Source organism: Mustela putorius, unplaced genomic scaffold (genome assembly GCF_011764305.1).
Source record: "Mustela putorius furo isolate JIRA1106 unplaced genomic scaffold, ASM1176430v1.1 tig00001451_pilon_pilon_pilon, whole genome shotgun sequence".
Lineage (NCBI taxonomy): Eukaryota > Metazoa > Chordata > Mammalia > Carnivora > Mustelidae > Mustela > Mustela putorius.
Window position 1 is genome coordinate 1,006,620 of NW_025421748.1, and position 21,727 is coordinate 1,028,346.

The 21,727-nt window shown below is 43.8% G+C and overlaps 1 protein-coding gene across 1 annotated transcript; it reads right to left on the minus strand.

Moving 5' to 3' along the window:
• Positions 1-998: 998 nt before the first annotated feature.
• Positions 999-5,172, minus strand: LOC101672337 (lymphotactin). Its single transcript, XM_004779254.3, has 3 exons — positions 4,893-5,172; positions 2,309-2,423; positions 999-1,347 (listed from the first exon to the last, which is right to left on the minus strand). Exons 1-3 carry the CDS (start codon positions 4,951-4,953, stop codon positions 1,185-1,187), a joined length of 339 nt encoding a protein of 112 aa, XP_004779311.1. The 5' UTR covers positions 4,954-5,172; the 3' UTR covers positions 999-1,184.
• Positions 5,173-21,727: the final 16,555 nt, after the last annotated feature.

Sequence of the window (21,727 nt, forward strand, 5' to 3'; positions counted from 1 at the left end):
CAGCTTTGAAAATTATCGTGGGCAAACAGAAGCAGGAGAGGAAGATGCGCCCACCTTTGCTGGGGAGCAGCTTTCTAATGCTTCCACTCACGGCGACAGCGGTGAGCAGACCCCAGCCGGCCGCCCTCAGTTCTTCTCTGAAAGCCCTTGATACTGGTGACCGGAGAGTAGTCAGTACTCGCTCTTGCCTCGAGATGATCGGGGCACAGTTAGTCCTCACTAGTTAGAGTCAGAACCGGATGTGTGCACCGCGGCCCACTCGGACAGTATAGGCATAAACATGAATCAAATTGGCAATTTAATAAAAATACAGCGGAGCATACATCTGGACTACTGAATGCCTAGATGAACACTTGACTAAAACTTTAGTGCAAGCTGTGATCACATTCAAGGAGGTCCCGGGTGGACAGGGTTTGAGGAGAGAGGACCGACAGACAAGCACACCTAGATACAGCAGTGACGATGACAGACGTCACAGAAAGGCAGCAAGGTCACGGCGCGCTTCAAAGAACACTGCCTGTTATTTGAATAAAATATCTTTTCACCGAAAGTCTAACGTTTGCTACCTTGACAAATCAGAGAACTGACAAGCCCTGTGTTTGTGTCCTTTCTTAGGAAAGGAAAGAAGCACAGAGAGGCACGAGAACTTGCTAGAGATCAAACACGAGTGAAGCCGCTTCTCAGTGGGGACCCGCAGGATGGAAACGCGCGACCGTCGGCTTCCTTCTCCCCCATTGCGTCAACAGAACTCTACTATGAAGACAGGTGAAACAGATCTTAAATTGTTGCCACTGTCACAACTGTCACTTGTCACATTGTCACCATAGTCACTTGCAAGCTGGAACCTAAGAATGATGACTAAATAGGTTTCATCCCTGGTAAACAGCGGCCAAAATCTCTCCCATCATGAATACCATCAGAGGGACACACAGTTAGGAGAGAGACAGAACATAAATGATTTGTTACCTTTCCCAATATGTAGCGAATGGACTTTGAGATTATCCTTAATAATAAATATTTATTAATGAAACATCTAAGTGCAGAAAGACATGAAAAATACAATACAAGAAAGTAAGGTGGCTCACACAGCACCTTTATAAACAGTGAATATAATCAAATGAGTCCAGGAGTTTTATAAAGGGAAACGAGCTGGCTGGCCAGTGACGTGAGCGGCCAGAAGGCCACTACGCGGTCGGGGTTACAGCTGTGTTGGTGGAATACTGGGCTCCTGTAGGCTTGGTCTGTTTCACGTTCCTCCTGGTGGACTTGTCCACACCCTCTATTGCCTTTCTCACCCAGTCAGCTTGTGGGTCAGCGCAGATTTTAAAGCCACGTCTGGTAATAAAGCTGCAAAGCAAGGAAAAGACAGAGTTAGTCACATCCCCACGCCTTGGAGCCAGGAGTTAAGATCAGACCAGATACAAGAGATTTCGTGCAGAAGTTGCTCTCCAAACCTTGGCACCAGAAATGAAAACCTTTCTATTGGAACACAAAAGAGAAATACGTCCAGGAAATACCCTGGTGCCTCTTAACAGCAGGACGGCTCCCTTCCTTCAGCCCTTGGTAGGGACAGAGAAAAAGCAAAAGGCTGTTGCTGCGGCCCTCCGGAGTCTCAAGGAAGGGGGAAGCCGGCCGCCTTTGTTCATCATGATTCTCAGACACCTCCGTCCACCCGAGCTGCCAACGGCTGCAACTACGCCGGAGCTGCCGGTCACCTCGTTCAGTTATTCCATTTCTCTTCCTTTTCACATCTGAACACACTTATCTTGTTTTCTGGACAGAGGTGATTTCTTTATTTAATTTCTTTGGGTAAAATTGCAATCATGTGTTGGGAAGAGCTGCTACTCTGAAAACGAGACCCTGGAAAGAGAACGGCACTAGGGAGGCTAGTTCTTCGCACATTCCCTTGAGATGCGGTAAGTGATAAAACATGGCGCTGTCCTTCACTCTAGCACACCCTAAGCAAAGGGAAGGAAGGGGAGAGAAGCATCCTGCACCGGTGCGGCCCTACGGTCCAGTCCCGAGTCCAGCCAGCCATCTCCCACCCTAACGCTCCGAACTGAGCACCACAGCCGTCCGTCCCAGTCAGGTTCTTGTGCTAAACCAAATCGAGAGGAGGATAACACTCCTTATTCGATTGTCAAATTTTTCTGGTAATTGTTATTTGATGCTACAGGAAGCCGTGGTTAACTAGAACAGAGGGGCGGCTGGGTCCCTTGAGGTCTCCCCCACGCCGGCTTCCTGAGGAGGGCGGTGTTTCTCCACAGCGGGTCCCATCCCGTCCCCGGCTCCGGGGACACAAACTCACATTACTGCTCTCATGGGGCCCTCCTTGATAGTGTAGGTCTTGATGTTTTTAATGGGCAGTCTCTTGGTCGTTAGACTCACACAGAAGCTCTTTTCCAGGACTTCACTCCCCACACCTGGCAAAGAAAACCGAGCAGACAAACCATAAGTGATCTTTTCAAACAGCACGAACGCTACGGTGCTAAGAACAAAATAACAGAGAGTGATGTGGTGGGGAGTGATTTGGGGAAGGCAACGTCAAATGTCGGAGAAGCACGTGCTGTTGTAAATGTGAAGGTGCAAGTTCCACGACGGAGGTGGTTCTCAAACTCTCCCTCTTCAAGAGAAATCCACCCCCACCCCAAGAGGATTTCTAGACTTCAGTTCAGAGAGCCGTCTTGCCTTGGAGAAGGCAGCCTTGGGAGAACTGATAATATCAGAGGTTTGCTGGGATGTAATCATGGTTTCTAAGCGCTGGTTTTCTCCTGAGTAAAACAGTATTTGTCTCTCAGGGAAATGATGCTAAAAGCATGTACGGAATAGTTGATGAGGACCGAGTTTGATCTCCGCTGTTGCTGATACCAGACTTTTGAAATTTTTTTTAAAAGATTTTATTTATTTATTTGTCAGAGAGAGAGGAGCGAGAGTGAGCACAGGCAGACAGAGAGGCAGGCAGAGGCTGAGGGAGAAGCAGGCTCCCCGCCGAGCAAGGAGCCCGATGTGGGACTCGATCCCAGGATGCTGGGATCACGACCTGAGCCGAAGGCAGCGGCTTAACCAACTGAGCCCCCACAGGCGCCCCAATACCAGACTTTTTTTAAACATGAAACTACATACAAGGTATCTGCCGGCGAGCTACGCCCCTCGTCGGCCCTGCTTTCCGGCGTTCCCAGTGACCCGTCCACGTGGCCTTTGCCCCCGTCTTTGCCAACGTATGTTTAACGCTGAGCTGTCTCTGAGCCCAGTGAAGGACAGGGATCTTTTCTTGCATTTTTCTCATTCCTTAGGAAACAATATTTTTCTCTGAGAAGTACCCAACTTCTCTGTATCTCATTTTCTCTGAGAAGTACCCACCGTGGACTCCAGGACCCAGAGAATCCCACTCGACTCCAAAGCCCCAAGCCACAGTGTTCTCAGGGAGGACATCACCTTCACGAACGTTGCAAAGCAGAGTCGGAGCAGACATTGCTTTGCAGGCGTGCGTGGAGGCTAAGCCCCAGGGGCACGTACAGAGGTCATTCACGGAGGAAGCTTGTGAAGTGACCCACGTGTCTGCGGTCCTCCTCTGTCTCCAACAGAGGGTCGCTGTCCCCACCCATGCCTGAGTTTCCACCAAACAGCAGACTTTTGGTCTCGGCAAAATGGCAGCCACATTGCAATATTTGGCTTCACTGACTAGCCTTAAAGTTGGTTTCATCAGTACTTATTTTGCCCACAGTGTCAGGGAACTGCAGACCTGCCACCTCTATTCGTGGACTCCCTTAGGGATCCAGGATCAGATTCAGATTTCCTATTCTAAGAAGTAAGGCTATAAACTAGGAGGTTGAAAGGAGAGTTAACTGAAACACTAGTTACACTTGAGAGATAGTCTCTCTCATCGCCAGAGTCACAAGAACTATTCTTCAATCGGTTGGAGGAAAAAATGACCCTTGAAGACAATACGTGTAGGACAGTCAGGTGAGGCTCAGCAGAGCTGTCTGAGGTGGTGTCCTGGCAGGTTTCTCCGAACGCGTATGAGCCACTGGTCTATTTGTTAGCACCTGACATATGATCTCTTATAAATTAAAGAAGTTTGTCATTAATGGGAACAATGTTCATAGCAGTAAAAATAGACTCTCCCGTATACTCAAAGGTAATATTGATCTCCTGGGTATGAAGGCATGAGCTCCCAATCATTCTTTTCAATAGAATTATTGATTCTCTTCAGAATATACAACCTCCAACTCATCTCCACATTGTGACTAAACTTCCAAAAACTTTGAGAATTTATCAAGATTGATATCAAATAGGCAAAAACTACAAGGGCACAATCATCACCACCATTCCACAGCTCACATTAATCAAGAAATTATCGCTGGGACGCCTGGGTGGCTCAGTCGTTAAGCCTCTGCCTTCATCTCGGGTCAGGCTCTCAGGGTCTGGGATCGAGCCCCGCATCGGGCTCCCCGCTCGGCGGGAGGCCTGCTTCTCCCGCGCCCACTCCCCCTGCCGTGTTCCCTCTCTCACTGTCTCTCTCTCTGTCAAATGAATAAATAAAATCTTTAAAAAAATTACTACTAGTGAGGAAATTCGATAAGTATTCCTAAATTGTTGGTTTTTATTTTTTTTCATTTTAATCCCAGGTGAGAGTATCTGTCATCATGTTCAACTTGTAAGTAGGCGTAGGTCCAGAGAGGTTGAGAAATTTACCCCCAATCACGTAATTATGAAAATTAGGAGCCAGACTGTAAGCAAGTCCCCTGACCTCAGTTTTCATTCCCGTTTTTTGCTCACAGGCAGTCACAGGCTCCCCAGAAAAAGCCGTTGACCCCAGTCCAACCCTGAGTCGCAGCCGGGACGCGGGCCCGCCGGCCGCACGCCTGCCCAGACGGAACCTTCCCGCTTACCTTCCACGAGGAAGTCCGAGAGGAGGCAGACCCCGAGCAGGGCCAGGAGGAGAGGTCTCATGGCTGAGTGGTGCGGAGCCGGGCGAGGAGGAGCCGGGTGAGGAGGAGCCGGGCGAGGAGAGGCTGAGGAGCCGCGCTTGCAGGAGCCTCTTTATGCGTCCGGCGGTCCGCGCACTTCCTGGGGCGCAGGGGCCTTTCGGGGTGGGCGTGTGGCTGTGGAAAGTCTGTGCAGTAGAGAGGGTTTTTTCTCTAACATAAGTTCCTTTGCCTCTGCTCACACAACCTCACACCTTGTGGCCTTTGCCCCCGCTGCTGTGGTTAAGGTGTCAATAAAACCAAATGTGAGCACAAAGGAACGTGGTTGTCGCATCTCCCACCCCCCGAAATACAGATCTTCCACTGCAGGCAGGCTCCAGGCCACATCACCCCACGGCCCACCCCGGGGACAGTAAGGAAATGGGGAGCGGCGGTCACTGTGGTCCTGCTCCCCCCCCCCGTGTCCCATGTCACATCCGCTGTGACGTGAGGATGCCACCACCATGGCTCATGACCCCGCATGCCATCCGGACCAGCTGGGGTTCTCTTTGGGGGGCCACAGGGACACTGCTGCCACTGGGAGCTTCTCAGCAATCTTTTTATTTTGTTTTATTTTATTTTTTAATTTATTTGACAGACAGAGATCACAAGTAGGCAGAGAGGCAGGCAGAGAGAGAGGAAGCAGGCTCCCTGCTGAGCAGAGAGCCCGATGTGGGGCTCGATCCCAGGACCCTGAGATCATGACCTGAGCCGAAGGGAGAGGCTCGACCCCCGGAGCCACCCAGGCGCCCCTCAGCAATCTTTTTAAATCTCACCTCAGTGACTCCCGCTTTCTTACACATACTGAAGAAACAGTTAAATAAGTGTTTGGAGCATGTCCAATGCACGTGTTTGCTTTATTGCAACTTAGTATGTACCTTTTAAAAACCTGTGAGGGGCATCTGGGTGGCTCAGCTGGTTCGGGCTCAGATCATGGTCCCGGGGTTCTGAGATCAAGCCCCACGTCAGGCTCCCTGATCAATGGAGAGTCTGCTTCTCCATCTACCTCTGACCCTCCCCTCTTCTTCTGCATATGCTCTCTCTCTCTCATGAATAAATATAAAATCTTTTTTAAAAATAAAATAAAAATAAAAACTGAAAAGTTGTCCTCACATGAGCTTTATTTTGAAAAAAGAGAGAAAATTAACTATAATCATATCATTCTGACAGTTTTCATTTTTTTAATTTTTAAAAAAGATTTTATTTATTTATTCAACAGAGAGAGAGAGATGACAAGTAGGCAGAGAAGCAGGCAGAGAGAGAGGAGGAAACAGGTTTCCTGCCGAGCAGAGAGCCCGATGTGGGGCTCGATCCCAGGACCCCAGGATCATGACCTGAGCCGAAGGCAGACACTTGACGATGGAGCCCCCAGGCGCCCCATGACCCTCTTTTATTTCTTGCTACGTTACCACATAGTCTCACCCAAATGTAGTTTTGACTCGTGGTCTCGTAGTGGGGTCTGACCATATCAGCTGCATCTTCCCGGCACTCAGTCTTTTGTTGTTTTATCTGATTTTGTTTTCACAGGTCTCTATAACATGTATTTATTAAATATGTGTTTGTACAAGCGGCTCAAAGGTTTGCCACAGCCACTGGGTACATGAGACTCATATTCTTATTCAACATATGTGTCACCAACAGGTTTTACCATGGCTGTTAGAGAAACAAAAATGAATTCCTATACTTCCATGAAAATTATAGGCTAACCTCTAAGAGATTTTTCATTAATGGCATTTAATTCTCCAGCCAGACTTCACTCTGGACCTCAGCGTGGCTTCTTTGTTATCTCTACCTGGCTACACCATCGGTCCTTAACATCTGAATACATCTTTCCACTCAGAATACTTTTCCTCCTCTTGTTCCCTGACATTGAGAAATACACTGTTTTCTTTATTTTTTTTTTAATTTTTTCACTTTATTTATTTTCAGAAAAACAGTATTCATTATTTTTTCACCACACCCGGTGCTCCATGCAATCCGTGCCCTCTATAATACCCACCAGCTGGTACCCCGACCTCCCACCCCCCCGCCACTTCAAACCCCTCAGATTGTTTTTCAGTATTATGCCTCCATCAGAAAGGACGAATACCCAACTTTTGTAGCAACATGGACGGGACTGGAGGAGATTATGCTGAGTGAAATCAGTCAAGCAGAGAGAGTCAGTGATCATATGGTTTCACTTATTTGTGGAGCATAACAAATAGCACGGAGGACAAGGGGTGTTAGAGAGGAGAAGGGAGTTGGAGAAATACACGATTTTCTATCCATTTTCCAAACACAGAATCTGGGGTCATCTTCGACTCAGTGCTACCCACTCATACGTCATCCTCAACCAAGCCGTACTAAGTAAGCCACCTCAGCAGCTCTTCAGTAGGCCTGATATTCACTTTCCAACTGCTCTAGGCAGGCCCTCGTCATCCCTGGTTAGGACCACTGCAGGAGACCAGCTGCTTTCCCAGTGTCGGTTCTCCTCCCTTTCCTACTGTACCCATAGTATTGCCAGAGTAATTGTTCTGATGCCTTAATCTAATCATGTTATTTCCCTACTGAGAACCTCTTTGCCAATTTCCATTGCCTACAGAATTTATTTCAAATTTCTTATTGTCCTATGCAAGGTTGTTCAGGATCTAACACAGCTTTTCCTTTTAGCTCACTTTCCACCCCTCACACACGCTCCCAAACCCACAGTCTCAACAAAGGTGTAGGTGCTCAACCAAATACCCCATCGTCTCTGACACCCCCACATACCGCTTCCTTTACCCAGAATAACCGTCCCAACTCCCTACTATAAACTGCTCCCCGTCCCACGAGTTTTCCTGAGTCCTCTAGATAAAATTAAGTTGTGCCATCCTCTGTACTCCCTTGGCAGTACGTCTCCACCACTGTTCTATCTTATCTCTGATCTTATGTTTTTGCCAAACTCCGTTGTGTTTCTGCCTCTCCCACTATATGGTAGCCTCCTTGAGAGCGGGGATCTCGGTCTTCACCGGGTCCCTGGCATTAGAAGAATGTCTGCGTGCAGTAGTACAGTCACCAAATAGTTTTTGAATAAATGATTTATTTTTTTAAGTTTAAATGAATTATTTTTAAAAGACCAAATTAAGGGTGATGGTACATAAGTGAAGATTAACCACCTACAAACACAAAGCCAGGAGTTGTGCCTGTGGTTTTCTCTTATGTTTTCAATCAAATAGACAATTTGACCAAGAGCTGAATAATGACTTAGCATATGGAATTGGAATGTCTTAAACTCTCAGAATGAATTAGTTACCCCTAGCTTTTAAGAAGCATGACTAGACTCGCTGGTGATAAGAAAAATCATTAACTGGGGCGCCTGGGTGGCTCAGTGGGTTAAAGCCTCTGCCTTCGGCTCAGGTCATGATCCCAGGGTCCTGGGATCGAGCCCCTCATTGGGCTCTCTGCTCAGCGGGGAGCCTACTTCCCCCTCTCTCTTTACTTGCCTCTCTGCCTATTGGTGATTTCTGTCTGTCAAATAAATAAATAAAATCTTTAAAATAAATAAATAGATAGAAAAGAAAAATCATTAACTCACAAAGAAATGCAGAAAGAGGGGTCCCTGGGTGGCTCAGTCAGTTAAGTGTCTGACTCTTAAGCTCAACTCAGGTCTTTATCTCAGTTCAAGCCCCACACTGGGCTCCACGCTGGGTGTGGAACCTATTTTAAAAAGAAAAAGAAAAGAAAAGGAAAAGAAATACAGAAAGAAAGGAGGAAAGAGACAAGGGGACTCCAGGAAAAAAAAAAAATTGGCATTGGTAAGTCCTTAACCATCAATAATTTCTTTAAATGTAAATGGATTAAATTCTCAAATTAAAAGGCATAGAATGACTGAATGGATTTTTAAGAAACTACCCAGCTATGTGCTGCCTCACCTCAGCTTTAAGAATGCATATCAGCTCAGAGTAAGAGGATGAAAGAAGATGGTCCATGCAACTGGAAACCCAAGACGGCAGAGGTAACTATACTTAGACAAACGAGACTTCAGGTCAAAAACTGTAATAAGAGGCAAAGTAGGTGACTATATAATGAAAAAGGGGTCAATTCATCAGGAGGATATAAAATTATATATGCACCCAAAGTCTTTACAAGAGCTTACAAATGCTTCCATGACCTGTGCCTTCCTCTCACTCCGTCTCTAACATCTTCTCCTGCTACCCTTTCTCCCTTATCTCTCCACTGCAGTCACAATGACCTCTTTGCTATCTCTCAGACATGTCAGCCAGGCTCCTACCTCTGAGCCTTTTCACTTGCTGTTTATTCTGCTTGATGTTCTCATCCCACAGACATAAGCATAACTCACCCCCACTGCTTTCTCATTATAGCTTTTCCTGACGACCCAACTGAAAACTGCACTCCCATACCAATTCTGGTATCATTTGATCTCTCCTTGCTGCTCTATTTCCATGCACGGTACTTAGCACCATGTAGTATAACCATATAATTTACTTGCTGATTTTTAATATTTTCTATCTCCTTCCAGAAATTTTTGTCTTTTTCATTCCTCAGAGTCTAGGGCAATGCCTGATGCAGAGAAGGTACTGGATTAATATATTTAGAATAAATGTAAATGCATAAGAGTATGCAAGCACAAGCAAACATAAACATTTATACTTGCAAAGTCTAGTACCCCGGAACATCAGTTCCACTTATATATGTGTGGCCACACAGTGGGAGGGTAGAATCCATTTTTGAAGGAAAGCATTCATTTTTGAGGGAAGAAGATAGAAGTACAAATAAGGAAATACATCTTTTCTTTTTACTTTTTAGTCTATTTTGATTTATCTGAAAAAATTAACTTGTATTTCATCATACATAACAGATAGTCCACAAAAAAAGTCTTCTGTAGAATGCATGTTTGTGTAATAGTCCACTTTTGAGTAGTTTGTCATTTTAGTATCGGTATGTAAAAATTCTTTATGTATTCACCCTACTAATTCTTTGTCAACTGCAGGTGTTGCAAATATTTTCTCCTAGTTTGTAGCTTGTCTTTTCACTCTCTTTACATGTCTTTGATAACAAACAAACAAAAAATACTAATTATAATGTAATCAGATTTATCCATGTTTTATTATACGGCTGTTGTTTTTTGCACCTTGATAAATCTTTCCCTTCCCCACAGTCAGAAAGACTGACCCCTACTAAAAGTTTTAGTCTTGTATTTGGCACTTAAATTTTCCACCTTTCTGGAGGTTATTTCTGTATGTGATGTGAGGTAGAGATACAAATGCATTTTTTTTCTCTTTGGATAACTGGATTTTCTAGCTCTGGTTATGGAGGAATATCTCCTTTTGCAACACTACTGTCATATGTCAAAGGTCCATGTATATGTGCATCTGTTCTAAATTCTCTAGTCTGTTCCATTAGCAATTTGGGTATCCTTGACTCACACAATTCTATGTTGATTACTGTAGTAATCAACGTTTATTACTCATGGCCTTAGAAACTGGCACAACACTTAGAAAAGCAGTTTATGTAAAACTAAACATCTGCATACTCCAGAAACTCTACTCCTGGTATACAGATAGATCTAGATACAGGAATAAGTATGTAATTAGATACTATCAAAAGGAAGGAGCACAAAGATACAAGTTATTTGGGACGTTCTAGTCTTTACACTGGGGATAGATCAGTGGTGGTACATTACACCATCTAATTGATCGAATAAAACAGGGTCATATACAGACCAAAGAGGGTGACATTTAACAGTATAACTCAGATTAGACCGAGCTCGAACTCTCAGTGGCATCACATTGAAAAAGTTTACTATTCACTCACACAAAAATCAATGCAGAAGTCCCTGGTCAGTTGTCCCTCTCAGAGGTCCTCCTCGAAAAGGTGTTTCAGGAATCTAAACTGCTTCCACCTTTGGGAAAAACCAGCCCTTAAGGATCTGGGAGTCCTGTTCTTTCAGGGAAAAGACAGGGAACAAAAGATCACAGAAAAGACACGCCTACTCTTGACTACTTGAACCTGGAAGTGCTACCTGTTCTTTGGTCCCGTTTCATGGGCACCGACTAGTTATCTGGTCCCATCTAGACACAAGGACAGAGCAGGAGACGGGGATGCATCTGGAAGATGTAATCTAGATCTGTGCCTGGAAAGAAGAGTGATCAAGGCCTAGCGTTCCTGGCGCAGCCACGCAGCTGTGATTAATCCAATGGTGCCATAAGATTCCATTTTTTTTTTTTTTAAAGATTTTATTTATTTGACAGGCAGAGATCACAAGCAGACAGAGGCAGGCAGAGAGAGAGGAGGAAGCAGGCTCCCCTCAGAGCAGAGAGCCCGATGCGGGGCTCAATCCCAGGACGCTGGGATCATGACCTGAGCCGAAGGCAGAGGCCCTAACCCACTGAGCCACCCAGGCGCCCCAAGATTCCATTTTTTTAAAGGACAAAAATAAAGGAAAGATTACGGTGACCATTGTTTTCTTTAAAACAGTATGACGTCTCTTAAATTATACTTACTTTACCCCCCCAAACTAAAATAGCTTTTTATATTTTTTTCTGATAAAAATAGTATAATTGTTGTAAAAAAATAATCAGACACTATAGAAAAGTTAAAAAAGAAAGAAAAATTCACCTAAATCCCACTGCCCAGAGATAACAATTTATTCACAGTTGATGGACCTTCCTCCAAACACCATTCTAGGTAAGATATGCCTGTGTATATTGTAGCCCTTTACCATCTTTCTGTAACATTCGATGGCTGGAGACTCACAGTACATTTGCAGTGTGGGAGGTTTGGGGCTAAGCACTTAAGGGCACTGGCCCATTTAATCACTAAAGCAACACAATGAAGTGAGTAGAGCTATTATTTACATATTAAAGAGGAGCAAGTGGCGGCTAGGAGAGCTTCCCTGACTCACTCACAACTACAGCTGAGTGATAATAGAGGGAAGAAGGAACTCAGGTCTGCCGGATTCCAAGCCAACTTTCAGCCAGTGAGAAATTCTCTGATGCACAACTACTCCCCTATTGCTAACCTCTGGGTTATTTCCTTTTCTTTCTTTCTTTCTTTTTATTTTTTTTAACCCTAGACCACATAGCAAGTAGAATATACATGTTTTCAAACTTTGTATACTTTTCCATGTATCTCTTTGTCATAAATTCCCTCCTGGAAATTGGTAAAAGATGGTCTCTTACTTTCATACATTGTGCTTTCTTAAGAAGTAGTGCAAAGGTTGAATATGTAAAAATGAAACTGGCTGGCAAATTTGGGCTGCATATGACTCAGCGGTCATTGCTTGTCCGTGGGTCTACAAAGACAAATTTGTTACATGAAAGTCAATGTATGGGTATTTAGGTATAACATGAAACTGCAACTTGAAACAAGGTCAGAGGGGCACCTGGGTGGCTCAGGGGGTTAAAGCCTCTGCCTTTGGCTCAGGTCATGATCTCAGGGTCCTGGGATCGAGCCCTGCATCGGGCTCTCTGCTCAGCAGGGAGCCTGCTTCCCCCTCTCTCTCTGCCTGCCTCTCTGCCTACTTGTGATCTCTTTCTCTGTCAAATAAATAAATAAAATCTTTAAAAAAAGGGGGGGGGGCAAGGTCAAACTAGGAGCTGATATACACTCCCACTGGCGAAGCATGAAAGTACCTGTTCTCCCAAATCCGCTAGCACCAGGTTTTATCAACCATTCCTGCCACTGCAAACTTATGCCTGAAAGGTTAAAGATTATATCTTACTGCTTTTCAGTTTTAACTGCTTTGACGACTAGTGAGGATAATGATTTATGAATTACCTTCTATTTTTGTCCATTTCCATTGGAGTGTTTGTACCTTTCTTTTTTATTGGTCATGTTTATTACAACTATTTTTCTACTAAATTTCCTGACTATTGCAATGCTACTTATATATATAAAAGGTAAGGATCCTAGCTATATTTATATTTATGAAGTTCTAATTTCTAATAGGAACGACACATACTCCCTACAAACTTCAAGAATATCTTTGCTAACAAAAAACCTCAGCTTAAAAATATGGTAAAACATTTCAGTTTTCTTATCTTGTCTGAGACGTGGATTAGGAGTTTTCTATGATGGGAAAGTACCTTGCAGTTCTGACACTTTCTTTAGGGAGTCTCACCAGGTCAATAATGAACAGAACACTACCCACTATTACTTCTACTGTGTGTTCCTTACTTAGGCAGGGGACTTATCACAAAGAAATACCACTAAAAAGGGAGTAAAATAAACTACACCGTGACTATCTGAAGAGTCCTACCACAAACTAGCTTTGAGGAATCAGCCATTCATTCAGGCCTTTCAGTGACTCAGTGCTCCCGTGTTTACCTCCATCAACCTCATGGAAATATGGTAGAAACTGTAATATTATGTCAACAAAATACTCAGATAACACAAAATTACAAGTCTAATTTGTAACCAGGTTCTTCCTCTTTTGCCACGTAAATTAGACGGCAGTCTATAAAACAATAATGCAATTAGGAAAATGACATTAAGAAAATTACACAGTTTGTGGATACATTTTTATCTTTAGGTTCAGGATAGTTAAAGAGAAGAGGAGAGAGAGAGAGAGCGTGCGTGCTAATATGTAATGAGGAAGTAGCCTGCCCAGGAGTTTCTGAGAAGTTTGGCTGGTGCTGCCAGTGAGTGCTGTGAAAATAAGTAAATAAACATACTTTGACTTTTGAATTGCCACCAAAAGTTCACTTGACCCAAAGCAATTCTCCCATCATTCTGATATATATATAAAATCCCACCATTAAAATCACTCACCCATGAAGTTATTTATTCATTCAAGAAAGATAGTTCTACTATGTGTAAGACACTGTCTTAGAAACAGGAGAAAAGAAAAGAACGAGGCATGAGTCGTGATTTGGCAAGTGATTTCTCGCTCTACACATACAGACACTTGTCCTAATCCACCGCAACATGACAAGCGCTATGGCATATAGCGGTCTGATCAATGACTAGAAATGGAACACGGAATGTCCAGGAGCCACAATTAATCCTGGTGTAAATGAGGCATAGAGCCTCCCTCTCAGGCGTGAACACTGAACTATGGCTGCTACATGACATCATAGACTGTCACCCTGTGACACATAGAGGTGTCCTAGCTAGAGCCTGCCCAGGAGGTGGAGGGGTTGGAGATACTTTGATGGTGAATTCAACACAGGTGGAGACAGAGAACTTGACACTAGATGGAAATCCAACTGAATTATACATTTTTCAGTTGAATTCCCCAGCCTGCGGACAGATCGTGGCTCTGTGGTACTTCTCTCCCTCATCACTGCCCTGCTTCTGCTCATTTTCCAATCGGATTGGGTATCCTTTTCTCACAATCTACAAAAAGTATCTTATTCAGTCACCAGCTAACGCAGTAACTGATGCTGGTTACTTCCAGAAATCACTAGGAAGGGATTGCCTAGCTCTCACATGATGGGTTATTTCTTTCAATTTTACATGAGATACTGGGCGAAGATGATTTTTTCACTCCAAAACACAGAATTACATAGAATAAAAATAGCTATTTCCCTACCTTGGATTTTAAGTAGTCAAACCTATAAAATTAATAATTTGAGTTACTGAAGTTGTTTTTTTTAGTTAGTGACATCTAAAGAACTATGCTAGATAGATGTTACCTGTAAGCGACAGATATTATTAACAGTAAATTTACCTCAATAGCATAACCCAGGGTTCAGCACAACACACCCATCTCGTGTTTTGTAAATAAAGTTTTATTGGAACACATCGATGCCCACTTGCTCGCGTATCATCGATGGCTGTTTGCAAACTATGAGAGCAGAGTCGATGAGTTCCACGGTACTAAAGCCCAAGATATCTGCTGCCTTTAGCTTTATAGGAGAAGTATGCATCTCTGACTTGTATGCATAATTAAAACCAGCTATGTTCAATAGAATATCAAATATAAAACATACCGAGAAGGGGCACCTGGGTGGCTCAGTAGGTTAAGCCGCTGCCTTCGGCTCAGGTCATGATGTTAGTATCCAGGGATCGAGCCCCGCATCAGGCTCTCTGCTCAGCAGGAAGCCTGCTTCCTTCTTTCTCTGCCTGCCTCTCTGCCTGCTTGTGATCTCTGTCTTTATAAATATATAAAATATATAAATATGTAAAATCTTAAAAAAAAATACAGAGAAGGGGGAAAAAAGACTAAAGTACAGCAAAACATTTACGAAAATTCTGCCAAGTTATCAAGTTCATGGTCAGGCTGAAATCTAGTACGAGCTAGCTCCTGACATCTCAAACTTTGGTATCATTTATAGCTATTTTATCTGTTCTTTGTTAGTGAAAGTATGTGGTATTAATAGGCAGGAACTTTCTCACTGGGTGAGTTCATATCTGCCTTAGTTTCTTGATAAAAGGTACACAACCATCAAAAAAGAACTCAGAGAAATTTCTAAAAAGGTTGTAGCAACCAGCAGGTTAGAAACCACGGCTCTGCCCTACATAGACATGTACTATTCAGGGCCAGGAGTCCGCACGCTCTAGGTGACACAGGAAATGTTGCACACTGACCAGCACACACGAGTGGCATAAAAATAGTCTCCATTACATTGTGCATCGTCCACAGGTTGGTGTGGAATCTTCCCTGAGCAAACCATAGAGTCGAAGCGACCAGCCGTCCAGGAAAGGTGAGGCTGGAAAGAACAAAGGTACTTGCCCCTACGACACCAACTTAACCAGTTGGCCAGGAAACTAGTCAATAAGCCAAGTTGTTTGGTTTTCATTTTCGTTTTTCAGAAAGCTGTCATTTTGGCCATAAAATCTGCCATGAACTTAAAATCCTCAGTGGTGCAGAATTCAAGGTATCTCCAGATTTCCTTAATTGGACATTACTCAAACTCACCTGGAAAGAAACATGCACCGCTTAGCACAGAGGCCCGAACCCAGTGGCCAGTGGTCATCCGAAGGAGCCTCTCCTTGAGAAGCCACATACTACACTGGGAACCAGGAGCCATCAAACCAGGTCAGAAGACCTTATCCTTATTCTGGATTGGCCACTGCAAGTTGTGTTACACGAAGAGAATCACAACCCTCCCCGCTTCGCAGACATCAGAATTAGAATCAGAAAGTGCAACATTTCTGGATCATAACGGGACTCCACAGATGGCGGCAATTATACTCAAAAGGCAGACACTGCTACTGTCACAAAGTCTGGACCTGGCGCCAGGTCGGCCAGAGAGGCCAATGGACAAAGAAGCAGCGTGTGGTTTTCATCAGAGGTTATGATTTAATTTTTATGAATAATAAATGGCTGATTTTTTGGAGTCAGCCAAACCTGTGAATCTCTGCTTCCCCGTACCTGTTCTTCTCCCCGTATCTGAAATACTAAAAGGAAGAAGGGCGCATGTCTCCAGACACCGCTAACCTCAAGCCAGAGGACATCTTCATCTGATCCCAAAGGATCAGTCACAAATCCAAGAGCTCTTTATGATGGAATAATGAGTGTTCATGAGTTCCTGATTATCAAATTATCCAAAATGACTTTTTATTTTAATCTTTACTGAACATTTTCCAATTTTTTTGGACAGAGCAGAGTGATGATGACAGACTCAATTAGCTTGTACAGTGTTAGCGGCACGTCCGATAGCATATGGGGCAGAACCCAGCAGGATTCAAAGGCCACATGCATTACCCTGAGAGATGCATGCTCCAGACTGAATTTAAGTAGGGCCCCGAGGTCGGCTGTAGAATCAAATGGATCCAATGCTGTCTTCTCAGAGGCCCACCATAAGCGCTCCCCACAGAGTAGCTCCTCACTCCATTCCCAAGATCTGCTGTCACCTGCTTTAACTCCTACCTCTTGCCATCACCATGTGACATGTTTTTATGTGTATCCTGGACATCGTTCTCTCTCTACTAGAATATGACGCCCATAAGAGCTCAGACTCTGTCTCACTACTGAACCCTCAGCACCTACTATAGGAATAAAATAAGTATTTACTGATTGAATAAATAAATACAAACTAGCTTTTCTTGTCATTTTATTCTTTTTTCTAAGAACTAAAAACTGAAGCTCTGTTCCATTTAACTCAGATCTAGCTCCTGGACCCTGCGATTGTGCCGGTATGACAAAGAACAGGAGGGGGAAAAGCCGAAGGGTATGGGGGCTACGAGAGATGTTAAACACAACCCAGCCAGTTCTCCGTCTTTATCAGTGGGGAAACAAATCCCAGTCTTGGACCACACCATGAACCCAATGCCTAGTCTGTCCCCTCCTTAGAAGGGGGCAGTGACAGAGCAAAGATCAACAACTATAAAGCAATGTGGGAAATCTGCAGAATTCTAGCACATTTACTTCCACCATTCTGTCACGACATGACTTGAGCAACAAAAGCAAGCCCTCTCTTACGCCTCCAAAATAACCTTATGAGACAGAAATTATCCCAATTTTCAAAAGAATAAACAGAGATTCGTCCAAGTTAGATGATTCCTAGTACCATGTAGTTAGCCAAGACTTAGATACTTAGTCTGTCATTTCTTTCTTGCATTACATAGTACCTTCCATGAAGACTAGAAAAGAGACAACTACAGTTGACAACTTCTCATCAGAAGCATACGCTGGTGGGCGCCTGGGTGGCTCAGTGGGTTAGGCCACTGCCTCGGCTCAGATCATGGTCCCAGGTCCTGGGATCAAGCCCCGTGTCGGGCTCTCTGCTCAGCGGGGAACCTGATTCCTCCTTCTTTCTCTGCCTGTCTCTCCACTTGCTTGTGATCTCTCTCTGCAAAAAAAATAAATAAAATCTTTTAATAAAAAAATAAATAAATAAAAAAGAAGCATATGCTGGCTATCTATGGAACGTCATTCTCTCCATGTGAGTTCTTCGTTGCAAACAACAGAACATGTTTTAGCTCAGAATAATTCCCACATTACACTGTGGGACTGCCTACAACACTTTTCAGAGGCAGAAGTTGGAGTCTTGGATGGTGCATGGGTCACACTCTCTAGGATAGCTGCTGTAACAATCCCTGAAAATTCCATGACTACACTAATCCAGACAATGTGGCATTCACAAAAGAACAGATCATTCTATCAGGAGAGCAAAACAGAGAGCCCAGAAATAGATCCATACAAATATAGTCAACTGATCTTTGACTCAGGAGCATAAAATTCATCAGAGCAAGTATAACCCTCCCATGACGGTGGACCCATCTCAGTTCCTTGTTTAGACTAGATATTGTTGGAAGAACCCTTTATGTCAGTTCTAGTTAGTTAGGAATGGCTGCACTGTGGAAATGTTATTTCTAGAAACCAGGATAAAGTTATATGGACTATTTATTTCTGTTTTCTTACTATATGTCAGTTTAATGAACATTAATTCTAGAAAATTTTTTGGAAAACAGAAATGAGAAGTTAAAATGAAGTTAAAATCATCTAAAATTCTACTATCCAGAGATGCCCAGACAGACTTCAATGTCATTCTTTCCAGAATATTTCCTATTTGGGAGACAGACAGATGATAGGGAGGGAGGGAGGTAGATAGATAGGTAGGTCAGTAGGGAGGTAGATACGTAGGGAGGTAGATGATTGATACTGGTCCTTAGCCTCTCCGCTTTTCTCCTGAAATACCCATGAACATATTCCAGGTCCACAAACATAGAATTCTATCATTTTTAATGACCATGGAGAATCTCTTAAATGCATGTAACAAAATGTATTGAACTCATTTCCTACTGATGGACATTTAGATCATTTTAATGGGGAGGAAGGAGTTATTACCAAGACTGCAGGAAACATCCTTTCTGTATATTTCGGTGCAGTTGTCCAGTCATTTCTTTAGGCAAATTCCCAGAAGCACAGAGACTGGGTTAAATAAGTAATATCCATTCATTTCTGAGTATCAGCTGTGAAGGAGAATCCTTGTGCCCCCAGAATCCACCCCAGTGAAAAGGAGTATCAATCTGGGATTGTGTTTCACAAAGTAGCACAAAGCCACGGGAAGAGCCTGACAACAGCAGCACCACAGCGGAAGCCCGAGGAGCTGTGGTGAGGAGGCAAATCTCACCACAACTGTTCTCTCGTGTTTCCTCCCCCTCCCTCTCTCTCTCCACCCCGCCTCCGTTCACGCATGCGCGCACCCACTACCCACTCTAATCCACAGTGGGTCTCTGTGGTTTATTGAAAGTAACCAAAGCTGCAGTGAAATTTCGTCACTAGTGGTGGTGAATACTTTCAAAACCATTTGTCCGTGGACTCAGACCAACATGAGACATTTGTCAACGGCTAAACTTAGTCACATGAAGCAAACTTTCTCCAGTCACTGCTCGCTCTGTCTAATGTCAGGGAACCCAGGCCCGTTTTCTCAATTTTTCTTCCCCCTCCACATTTCTATAAATGCTGATGCTAGGCTACCGACCTAGAAGTTAAAACAACTTGCTCAGTGAAAACTTTTGCTTCTTGGGATGCCCGGGTGGCTCAGTCAGTGAAGTGTCTGCCTTCCGCTCAGGTCATGATCCCAGGTTCCAGGGATCCAGTCCCCAGTCGGGCTCCTCGCTGAGCAGGGAGCCTGCCGCTCCCTCTGCCTGACGTTCCCCTGCTGGTGCTCTCTATCTCCCTCTGACAAATGAATAAATAAAATCTTTACATAAAAAGAGAGTGAGAGAAGTTTTGCTTCTTTTTTGTTTAAGATTCTACTTATTTATTTGGCAGAGAGAGAGGGAGCACAAGCAGGAGGCGCAGCAGGGGAAGCAGGCTCCCTGCAGGGAACCCGACATGGGGCTCATCCCCAGGCCCCCCGAGAACACAACCTGAGCCAAAGGGAGACCCATAACTGACTAAACCATCTATGTGCCCTGAAAAGTTTTGTTTTCTAGAAGGACAAAGGGGGAAAGAATTGGAGGATGCACCCTTATTTGGGTTTCACTGTAAAAGTCCTAAACTTAAATCCTCAGAAAAAAATGTAGCAGACCTAAAACCAAAGGAAATATTTCCGTAATTTTTACTCTTCACTGCCAAAATTGGTACAGCAAGAGCAGTGCACATAGGATCACCATGGGAAGTCATGAGGACAGAATTTCCATTCCAAATTTCCAAGAGAGCTAGTGTTCTTGCAGTATCTCATAAAAGACCAAAATTTTTCATTTGAGCACATACTAGAGTCTTACGATAAGAAAATTTCTACAGACAGGTTTATGCCCGAGAACTCAAGCATGAACTAATTGTTCTTCATAACTCGATAGGAATGGCTGGAAAAGCAGAGACTGTTTGAAACAAAGCCTAAAGAACCTCAGGAACGCAGACCGACCTTATCTAACTGGGGAAGGGTGACTGGAGAGGTGTGTAATTTACACACTCTGCTGGATCCACCAGGGTGAATGGGGGGAAACCGGCGGAGAAGAACCAACGAGCAAACCCATGAGCCTTCTTCAGGAGTCTCTCACGTCTTCAGCAGAAGATGACCGGATGTGCCACAACATGACCATGTCATCAGGCAGGCAGGATCAGGAAGTCTATTAAAGTTGCAGGAACAAAAGTAAAGTTTCAAACCCCAGAATACTCAGTTTACATGCTTTTAATGTAATATGGTTTTGTTTATATATGTCTCTCTCTAAGCATTGATAGATGGTAGTGGTTAAGAGCCAACAGACTGTGGTATTCATAGCCAGCTTGATCACTTAGTAATTGTGTGAATTTCAGCAAGCTACTTAATGCACTTACGTCTCTGTGCTTCAGAAGTTGTCCTCTCTATAAATAACAGAAGTGATAATACTAATTACATAAGGAGCTGTTGCAAGCATTAAGTGAGCTAGCACATGTAACGTACTCAAGAGTCGTTCGTGGCTGGTATTAAGCACTCAGTATATATTAGTGGGTGTTATTAATATAGCGTTAATATTATGCAAAATCTGATGTACTTGAGAGTGAAATTTCCTCAAAGAATATTTTAGAGTCCGCTATGTGAGGATAACTACCTCCTTAATTCAGTAATGAGCAAAGAAAATGCTTGCTTTTGCTTAAATGATTAAATAAACATCTGAACGAGAGTTTTTCCCGATTTACCTAAATGCTCAGGCTTCCTATTCACTTTTTGTTTTTCAGGTTTTCCATTTAAACACAGAACCCCAGCCAGGAAGACTGTGTTCCTGCATGATCTGTTGCTTTTTGAATAGAGAGGTTGAGAGAAGTGTGTGTGGGCTCTGCTGCCTCTCCGAAGAGCCTGTTTCTGTATCAAGACTGGATTGAATGACCAAAGAAAGACAATTATCATAGGATCTCTCTGATATGAGGAATTTGAGAGGCAGGCAGGGGGTCACGGGGGGCAGGGAGGGAAAAATGAAACAAGATGGGAATCCCGCGAACATGATCTAAGCCAAAATCAGAGTCAGACGCCCGACTGGCTGAGCCATCCTGGTGTCCCTAGTTTTTAAAATACAATGTAGTCGACAGAAAAAGAACAGCTTCAATCATCTTCCCTTTTCTCTGGTAAGGGGAATGGTTTTAAGTGCCAAGGGCAGAGCACGCAGTTAAAAGAGTCCGTTGAAGGCCGGTAGTAAATAACAAGAGAAAAGCCAGACATTTTAAAAAGTTCAAGTCTCTGGACCAAGATGAATCATGTGAGCCTACTTCCCATGGTTTATTCTCTTCCCTTCCCATGTCACCACAGCCGGGACCATTAATTTTTCCCTTTGTAGGTACAGTCCCACATTTGGTGGTTAATAAATCTGGTCACCGAGTGTCCTGCTGGGCCAAAATCCAGGATTAATGGAAAGAAAGTCCCTACTGCCCGCTATGGAAAATGGAGGAAGACACATCTCCCTCCTAA

Bases quoted from the DNA above. Each gene is read 5' to 3' on its own strand.
- LOC101672337 (XM_004779254.3), bottom strand. From the start codon at position 4,953: ATGAGACCTCTCCTCCTGGCCCTGCTCGGGGTCTGCCTCCTCTCGGAC. The intron at 2,424-4,892 runs GTAAGCGGGAAG...TTTCTTTGCCAG, and splicing joins CTCGGACTTCCTCGTGGAAG to GTGTGGGGAGTGAAGTCCTG. The intron at 1,348-2,308 runs GTGAGTTTGTGT...CTTGCTTTGCAG, and splicing joins GGCCCCATGAGAGCAGTAAT to CTTTATTACCAGACGTGGCT.